The 10,117-nt window shown below is 34.6% G+C and overlaps 1 protein-coding gene across 1 annotated transcript; it reads left to right on the forward strand.

Moving 5' to 3' along the window:
* The first annotated feature begins 1,249 nt into the window (after window positions 1-1,249).
* Window positions 1,250-9,630, forward strand: LOC123557591 (F-box only protein 8-like). The gene is made up of 6 exons (XM_045349145.2): window positions 1,250-1,401; window positions 2,399-2,617; window positions 3,044-3,173; window positions 4,885-5,003; window positions 5,360-5,544; window positions 6,523-9,630. The coding sequence occupies exons 2-6, from the start codon at window positions 2,418-2,420 to the stop codon at window positions 6,714-6,716; spliced, it is 828 nt and encodes a 275-aa protein (XP_045205080.2). The 5' UTR covers window positions 1,250-1,401; window positions 2,399-2,417; the 3' UTR covers window positions 6,717-9,630.
* Window positions 9,631-10,117: the final 487 nt, after the last annotated feature.

A 10,117-nucleotide genomic window follows, 5' to 3' on the forward strand; every position in this document is an offset into this window, starting at 1 on the left:
ATCTGTCAATGAGCTTGCCATCCATGTTAAATAATATACATTATACAACTACTGACTTTTGAGGCATTGGATACTAAGTGATATTCACCAGTAGGAAGTAATATTTAGCCCTTTAATAGATCCACTTGATATGATGTGATTTTCTCCACAGTCAATTTTGGTGAACCTCGCACCATATCCAGTAGACACAGCGTCAGTAACTATATAATGGTGCTAGTTTTTCGGGATTTTAAGCTTTTATGAACTGTAATGTCGGACACAGTAACAGCTTAAACTTTCAAACTTAATAGAATGAAGTAACATTTAGGAGGAACGTAGCAGCTGCTATTGTTTTTTTGTTGGGTTGAATGTTAATGTCAAGGTCGCAGTGACATAGAGATAAAATTGGTTTTCTATCATTAAGTCATGAACATTTTGCCATAAAGCTGCATGCCAACCTCCATCAAGTCTGTAAATGATTCCTTTTTATTATCTTTGTGGTCAGTATGTCAAAATTAATGGTCACAGTGGCCTTGAAAGTTTAGTTCAATAACCAGAAAAAGCTTGGGAAGTGCTATCAACATTAAAAAGGAAAATGCCCGTCATCAGTTGTTTAAGGCCCACAAGGTAAAAAGGTCAAGGTCACATGGATTCTGATTCGAAGTTGGTGGGATATACTTTTGGCTCCTTACGTCCATCGCCATATCTAGGAAGTGGATTGGAATATTTAAATAAAACTTCATATACATGTTCACCACTATAGGGAAATGTGGCACGTCAAGTTTCAGTCAAATTGCCCAAGTAACACTAGAGTTACGGCCCTTAGTGGGATTCTACTGTACTGTCTTAAACATTACTAGAAATAAGATAGAAAAACTGAAACATTATAAAATTGTTAACCATCTAGTTGAAGTCCTACTGTAATACCTTGAGCGCCCCATGAGAATGACTCGCCATATGCATCCCCTACCATACCTCTGCCAATTATTTCAAGTTTACTTTTTTCCCTTATACAATGGTGATATGGAATAGCCTTCCTTCACATGTCGTCTTGCAACCTGATCTTGATGGATTCAAACAGGCCCTGCACTCGTACTACAGTCCCTAGATAGCTGAAGCAGTGTTTTTAATCTTTTACTCACAGGATGACGTGCTGTCATCTGTTTACTTCTATCACTTTTGACAACTTTTGTCAATTACTTTTAACCTTTTCTCGCACTGACGCGCAGCTGCTAGTAATACCCAAAAGGGGAGTTTAAGTATAGGATGACAACAATATTTTATCAATTCTTTGGTCGCCAGCGTTATTTTACTTCCACGTCATTTTTGCCAGCAGAGCTAAAATGACTTTACCCTTCAAAATCAAAGACATTTCATGGCTTTATTCTAATGAGATATGCTAACTACGAATTATATTCACAGGTAAGGGAAGGATTTATTGCATTTATCGGTGCTAATTGGATTTTAATTGAGTTTGTGGATGTAATATATTCGGATAAACTCTATTCGGATACTCTGTTTCATAAATGAAAATACATTGTAATTACAACACAAAGGACTGTCATTTAATATTGTTGGTACTGTCTTGATATTTATATAATTGTTCTGAAGTAGTTCATTCAGTACAACAATTTTCAATAAATTTAAACCGATTACATCTACAGCAAAGTGGCATATGCCCAAGAAGTCACTTTTGAAAACCTAGTATATTTTCTTATCGGTAACCGTTGGTCTATGGGTCGCGAGGTCGATCCTCAGGCGGGGCATATGTTCTCTGTGACTACTTGATAAACGACATTGTGTCTGAAATCGTTAGTTCTCCACCTCTGATTGATGTGGGGAAGTTGGCAGTTACTTGCTGAGAACAGGTTTGTACTGGTACAGAATCCAGGAATACTGGTTAGGTTAACTGCCCACTATTACTTGACTGAAACACTGTTGAAAAATGGCGTTAAACCCAAAGCAAACAAACAAAACCTTTTATTTATTGATAATCATTCTGTATTGAAAAACACATGTTATGTCGCATAAATGTTATGTCGCATAAGAAACAAAGTTTGAAAAAAGAATCTGATCAGTATTTCATATTTCTGGTGGATGTGTGACCTAACTGTATTTGCTAGAGTTATTTTTCCTGAGGTCAATACTAGACAAAGTGTTTTCCAAGTTTTCAACATTTGAAATGCATTAAGACTATTCAAATTAGCCATTGGAATCCAATTTGTTTTTATTGTTAAAACTTAATTAAACCGTAGACTATAGTTCGATATAATACCGTGTAAGTTTATTATTTAATTATAGTGTTTAAATTGTGATTGATCAGTGCATCAGCATCAATTTTTTGATTGCACAATACATGTTTGAAATAATTCAAGCCATTATAGTAACAATTTAAGTAAGTTTCCTATAACTCTTTCAGTGTCAACTGAGTGATAAAAATGGGACAGCTTTTGCAACGCTTCCAAGAAACCAGTGGACAAGTGCAGCCTGGTGCAGTTATTCCTGTCAAGTTTCCGGACCTTTCAGAGCTTCCACCAGAATTAAGCCTCTTGGTTCTTTCGAATCTGAATGCAACTGATCTCTGCCTTGCTGCGTGTGTCTGGGACAAACTGGGAAATGATGAAGTTCTCTGGCAGAGGTATATTAGAATACTAATATTTTTCATTGTGAAGAAACTTCAAGCTATTTGTTATATTCTAGAGTACCAGTACAGGTTTGTTATAAACAGTGAAATTTATGGGTACAGAAGCTGGTACTATGCAATCAGTGCCTCACCATTGTACAGTTTGGGTTGAAACTTATCACTAATACCATATGATTGTCACATCGATTATTTAACCTCTGATTTAATCATAAGTTCATCCAATGAATTTGCTATAACATCATGTTGTATTGATTGTTAATGGAAGTATACATGTAATCTGTCTTAATGAGCATAAAATTCAAACATTTTCATTATATTAGTGTTTGGCTGTTTGCATTCTCTAGAGATGACGATAAAAGATTTAAGGCATTTTATTGTGACTTTGCAATGATTATTTATTTGAAAATACATATTTTACAGTTTATGTAGAAGTACCTGGGGAAGTGTGAGTGTTTATCGCAGATGCAGGAACGATCCAGAATTTTCGTACCGTAAACTTTTCCTTACTCTGGATGAAGCAACCTTGACCTTCAATGGAGACCCTTTCAAGGTAAAATGAACTCATTGAGTAATATCCATCCTTTCTTTGGTATTTCTCTCCTCCTTTGTAAAATATTAATTCTCATCAGTCGTTTCTTAAAGGCACTGACCTCCAGATTTTGGCTAAAAATGATCTTAATTTCAAATTGAAGTTTGGTCATATTATTATGCTCCCTTCGAAGAAGGGAGGGTATATTGTTTTGCAGATGTCGGTCGGTATGTAGTCCAATCCGTTTCCGGATGATAACTCAAGAATGCTTGGACCTAGGATCATGAAAGTTGATAGGATGGTTGTTCATAACCAGCAGATGACCCCTATTGATTTTGAGGTCAGTAGGTCAAAGGTCAAGGTCACAGTGACCCAGAACAGTTGAACGGTTTCGGGAAGATAACTCAAGAATGCTCGGGCCTAGGATCATGAAAGTTGATAGGGAGGTTAGTCATGGCCAGCAGATGACCTCTATTGATTTTGAGATCAGTATGTCAAAGGTCAATGTCACAGTGACCAGGAACAGTTTATTGGTTTCTGGATAACTCAAGAACGTTTTGGCCTGGGATCACAAAAGTTGATAGGGAGGTTGGTCATGACCAGCAGATTACCCGTATTGATTTTGAGGTCAGTAGGCCAAAGGTCAAGGACATAATGATCCAGAACAGTAAAACCGTTTCCAGACGATAACTTGAAAACGCTTAGGTCTAGGATCACAAAACTTAATATGGAGCTTGATCATGACCAGCAGATGACCCCTATTGATTTTGAGGTCAGTAGGTCAGAGGTCAAGGTCACAGTGACCAGGAACAGTTAAAATGTGTCTGGACAATAACTTGAGAACGCTTGGGCCTAGGATCACGAAACTTAAAAGGGAGGTTTATCATGTCCAGCAGATGACCCCTATTGATGTTGAGACCAATAGGTCAAAGGTCAAGGTCACTTTGATCAAGGACAGTAGAACTTTTGTGCACAGTGACCAAATAATTTCTGTTCCTTGTGCAATTACAGAATGCATCAAGGGGGGCATTTCGTTTTTTGTGAGTTCTTTTGAACATTAAAATATGATTTTTTGTTTCAAAAATGCCAAATCAAGAAAAAAAGATGACCGCGTCGGGAATCGAATCTGGGCTGCGGCAGCAATAAAAGGTTTTTCACGGTCGTTACTAATACCGCTATAGAGGATTTAGTGTTCAATGCGCGTTAAATATAGATATTTATATAATCAAGGCAATTTACCTCGAGTAAAGCGTTACAAACGCTTTTCGATTTTCATTGTAAAAAGTAGTAAAAACAACAAATTCTCATGTTGTTACACAATACTCGTCATCGATGTGGGTTCGAGCCCCACTTGGGGCGTTGAATTCTTCATGTGAGGAAGCCATCCAGCTGGCTTACGGAAGGTTGGCGGTTCTACCAAGGTGCCCGCTCGTGATGAAATAATGCACGGAGGGGCACCTGGGGTCTTCCTCCACCATCAAAAGTTAGAAAGTCGCCATATGACCTATAATTGTGTTGGTGCGATATTAAACCCAACAAAATAAATAAATAAATGTTCTTTACACAATACAGGCCCAGATTAAGTCATGTCAAATTAATAATTACTTAAAGGATAAGAATCAATACCTGTATAAACAGCAGATTCATTCACGGTATATAAATTAAGAATGTGCTTTGTAGACGAAATAATTTCTGTTGATTTGGTACAACCTTCATTAGAATATATTAACAGGGTGAAGAATACTTGATTTCTAAAGGCCTTGTTGATGACTCTCCAATGGAGCTGGCAAAGTTTATCCATACATCACGTAAAATCAAACCACAGCCCAGGAGGACGTACTTAGATAAAAGGTAATACCATGCAGAGTTCTGTGATGATAATTGGTTTTACAGAGAAGTTTTTCTTCCAGAACTGTGACATATCCGCGTTTTGATGCATTTGCAAAAATGACCCAGTACTGAAATTTCACGTAACTACGTGGAACCTAGTTTTCGGCAAATGTTTATTTTTATTTCTTTACAAATGACATCCATTTTCAAAAGGGGATAGCTTTTTTAGAATATTTTAAGTACCCATCATACGGGACTGTATGGCAGAACATGCAATGGTCAGATAGATCATTGGTAAAGACGTTTTGGTTTATCAAATATTTCTGTGTTTTGATGATATACTCCAGAACCTAAATGGAAGAATAATATTTTTACAGGCGAGATGTTTTAGACTATGTTATGCAGCTCCAGAACTATGAAAATCAGTTCCTTCCAAATGCCATGCGTAAGTTATTCAGTACAATATCCGCCCCAGCAGAGAGAGGCAGCTACTTGGAACAAATTATCGACAAATTTGCAGAGCGATTTTGTAACTGTAATCCAAAGCTAGGTCTTCATAAAGGTAAATATTGCTGGAAAAGAATATTGTTTCTTGTCATAACTTAAAGGAAATTGTTAATTACATCAAGGTTTGCACATACTTTGAAAAGTCCTTGAAATTAAAGATTGTCCTTGAAAAGGACCAAAACCTTATAAATGAACTTAAATTTTGAAGAAAAAGGATTCTTGAAGTTTCGCCTAAAATCCTTGTAAAAGGTTCTGTCAGCAACTTGCTTGTGGAATGGATGATTAAAAAAAAATTAATATAATAACACAGTTTTTGGAAACAGTTGATAGAAGTTGTTCAGACAAAGATATGAAGATGTGTTTTCATCGTAGAAAACTTGATAACAAATTGCAAACTCAATGAAATAATTAGTGAATTAAGCTACAACTGTTTTTAAAACCAGAAATAGATATGCTTACAAAATGAGACAGAAGTTCCAGACGTACCAAGTTTGATGTTTTAAACTGGTTTGATAAGGAAAGTTTCAATGAAAAACAATGAGTTTGTAATATATTTATATACTTATATCAAGAAATTTTTTCTCGTTAGGTGTATTTGGCATTTTTTTTTTGGACTTAAATGTAACCCAGTGTGAACATTGCTTCCTTTAAAACCTGGAGAATGCCTGAATTTCATACATAGAATATGTAATTTACTGGTTGTCATTACAAGTCGCTACCTTAACCTTTACCCTGCTACATTTCTATTATGGACTGGTCCATCATTCGATTTGGGCAGTACCATTTTATTATTTGAAGGGGTGTTCACTGAAAATTTATTGACTGAACAGCGAACAGTGCAGACTGTGATCAGCCTGCACAGATGATCCTGGTCTACACTGGTTGCAAAGGCATAATCACTTACCGCCAGCAAGCTAAAGGTTTATAAACATAAATATCAAAAAAAAAAAATCTGATTTAAGAAAATCCTGGAAAAAGTTGGTTGTTTCTAAGTAATGTTACTTCAATGTCGTTACTTTTATTTATTTTTCAGATGTTGTATATGTACTCTGCTTTTCACTGATCATGTTGTCTGTAGACTTAACCAGCCCGCATGTAAAGAACAAGATGTCAAAGCGCGAATTCATCAAAAATACAAAAGGAGCGGCAAGAGGCATTGACGAGGACTTGGCAGGACACCTGTATGACAATGTGTACCTTGTTGGCCATGTTGCTGTCAGTTCCTGAGAATTAGGGAATCGTTAATGCAAATCAAGAGCTGAATGAAAACTGTTGTAACTTTTTTTCATTAACATGTGTTACAACAGTTTTCCGTTCAACTGGCGATTTATAAAAATGTGCCATTTGCCTCCAGATGTAGTAACAGACTTAAAAACTGTAAACTGTATATTTTATGGGTCAAATTTATTTTGTGATTTCATTAATAGCAGTTATTTTCGAGTTGTGTTAAAAATCTACTCTTTGCAAATATTTGTTTTCTTAAAGACAGCTTACTTAGCATGGCTATTTTGAATGTTTCTGATATAAGGAAAATACCACACCATTAATTATATACACCAATATATAGAAGATATTTATATACAAGAATATCTTGGTTATTTTCCATTCTGTTGTAGAGATAAATGGGTTTTCAAAAATGCCGTTTTTGTAAGGGTATTGATAATACTGTCGGTAAGCCTGTGATATATAATGAACTTTTATTCTGATTGAAAGATAATTATTTTACTTGTTTGAGTTTCCAGCTTGGCAAAGAACATGATCTCATTATGTAGATATTGAAATGTACTGCAGCAGCCATGAGGCCAATTACTTTCAAAAGTAATCAATTACATTAGATTACAGAAACATTTTGTGAGATTACAATTACATGTAATCAAATTGATTTAAATAATCAGTTATATGCAACCAAACGGCAGCTTGTAGCAGATTTTATTCTGTAATTGTAGGTTTTCTATTTGAGGCAAAATAAAAATGTGAAAGATTATTGTAATGAAGGAATAAGATGCTTTTGAATTTGTTGAAATCTATAGCTGTTAACTATTGAGATTATTGTGTTTGATTTTTGTGAAATTATAGTGAATTAAATTATTCCCTTTAGATGTACATAATAATTATGTACCGGTATTTACTAGAATTCACCTGCATGAAGCACAGCTTACATAAAAATGACATGGCATCAACATGATGCTGAAGAGATATGGCCTGAAAGAAAATACATTCAATTTAAGTGTATCTTTTTCACCAGTATATTAAGATATATTACTTTCACTAAAAACAAAAAAAAAAACAAAAAAGTTTTGTGAACACTCAGATTTTTATCAGTATCAAAAAAAAAACCCCAACACAGGTGTTGTGACAATACGTTTAAATCATTGTGAAGAATGATGATGATGGATTGAGAAATGATGTTTATACATGTAGTTAATAAAAATGAATTTTTAGTTTTCACATTCTTAATGGATCATTACTTCAGTTATGTAGAAGTATAATTTCAAAATATATATATAGGTATTTTTCATTATAAAAGCAGAAAAGATTGAATCAAGCGGCCATGTCAAAGGTAGAATTTTGCAAAAAAAAAGTATCCTAAGGCCCTTCTTTACATATGATTTTCACCAACTCTATTAGTATGTTATATTTATATCTAAGTGTGTAGTTTTTTATTATTTTTTTATTTTTTAATTGCCCATTCCAATAAACTCTGTTTGATTTTAATATTTTTCTGTCATATTGTGAAATTTAATTTTAAGGGTGTGAAATTTCAAGGTTTTTACAAAAACTGCTCTTCTGCAGTGATAGCAATTTGTGGATTTTAGAAACAGAAGATACATTGAATGTTAATTTTATTTGCACACTGGGATTTATAGTTAAACGCAACCACGGAATCAATGAAAAATAATCCCTCATGAATATTAATGATTTACTAGGGTAATATTAAGGTGATATTGGCTGAATATGAGATTCAGCTTATGGCTTTAACCGCTTTGAGAAATTTGTTATGATTGAAAGGTATAATATCATGTAGGGTTTGTCATAAAAACTGTTACTTTAATTGTAGCGTGTTATATATTTTTGATATTGACAGAAAGTATGTATATCTACTGTGCTAGTGATGTACAGTCGAATTTTGTTCGCGCGAACTCGGATAATTCAAAGACTACCATTTGTTCACACTGTCAAATCCAGGCAAAATATCTGTATATTGTTTATAGTTTTATGGCTTGAGCCGCTGGTATCTCGTACACATTTTGCTGTTCAGTCGATTTTAGCAAACAAAGTTTGACTGTAGAGTCATCTTTAATCATTTAAGACTTAAAGGGACATATACATGAAAGGCGTACATAGGATTTATAAAGGAATTTGGCCCATTTTTTTTTTTTTTTTTTTTTTTTTTTAAGAATAAAAAAAGTCAGTGATAGTGCTTTAAAACTTTTTTTTCATGAACTAAACATCCAAACTATGAAAATGTGCGATTATTGTTATACAGTATTGTCAAATCTGTGTTAAAGACCACCTCTGAACAGAGACCACCTGGCTCTAAAGACCACACGTTTTGTTTTCCATTTTAACATTTACAGTGTATTCTAACCTGTGAATAAAGACCACCTCCCAATAAAGACCACATTTTGGCTCTCCCAAGGGTGGTCTTTATAGTCAAGTTTGAAATCTGGAGGACAGACTGGCATGAGATATATTTCCATTTTGACACTCTGTCACCAGTTCCACTCCTCTCTCATATTTACAAAAAATAATTAACTTAAAAACTCACATTTTTTCAGGATTGGGGAGGTAAACACCTTTTCTGAAAAAAAAATGTATCATGTCATGTTAAGAAAGGAATATACTTCAGTGATGGCTTATGTATATCCTTTGATATTTGAAATATTTTTGCTTTATCCCTGAATTTATAAATCATAATCACGCAAACAAAGGCCATACATACTTGTTTTTGTTTAGCCTGAGTTCCATGTGGTATCCTGTAGTTACAGAAATAATGAAATTTTGTTTAGATGATATTTGTTGTTATTGTTTTGATATAGAATTACAGTTGTAATTTATTATTGTTGTTACACACTTTATACTTATCTACGTATATGTAGGTTGTTATTTTGTATTTTAAGAATAAAACAGATGAAATTCATATTCCTTGTTTTAAAAATCCTTTCATCAAATCTTTAAATATTTTGGAAATTACAGTTAAAAAACTGTTGACTGATGAACCCAGAAGCAGGGGGTAAACTGCCGATTAATGGGTGGGGGAGGGGAAGGGGCTTAGTGGCAGATTGCTTCTCACCATTGCAAGTTCAAAAGCTCAGTTGAGATTAAAACATTCCATGTGAGAAAGAAGTTGCAGGTTAGTAGATGCACCCAGGTGTATGTCTATGCCTGCAATGTGTGTTGGGGTATGTGGGGAGACCTTCCACTAAGCAAGGCTGGAAAGTTGTATGACTCTTGTGGTTGTGTGATGTAAAACCATGAAATGAAAAAAAACAAACACAGCCCATTGATCTCACATCTGCACCTTGACCTTGTGTTGGTGTCTGTGTTGACCATGTGTTGTTGTGACTTGTACCCTTGATAGAAACAAAATAAATGCATCACACTAGTCTTATATTTGCACCTTTACC

This window comes from Mercenaria mercenaria, chromosome 5 (genome assembly GCF_021730395.1).
Source record: "Mercenaria mercenaria strain notata chromosome 5, MADL_Memer_1, whole genome shotgun sequence".
Classification (NCBI taxonomy): domain Eukaryota; kingdom Metazoa; phylum Mollusca; class Bivalvia; order Venerida; family Veneridae; genus Mercenaria; species Mercenaria mercenaria.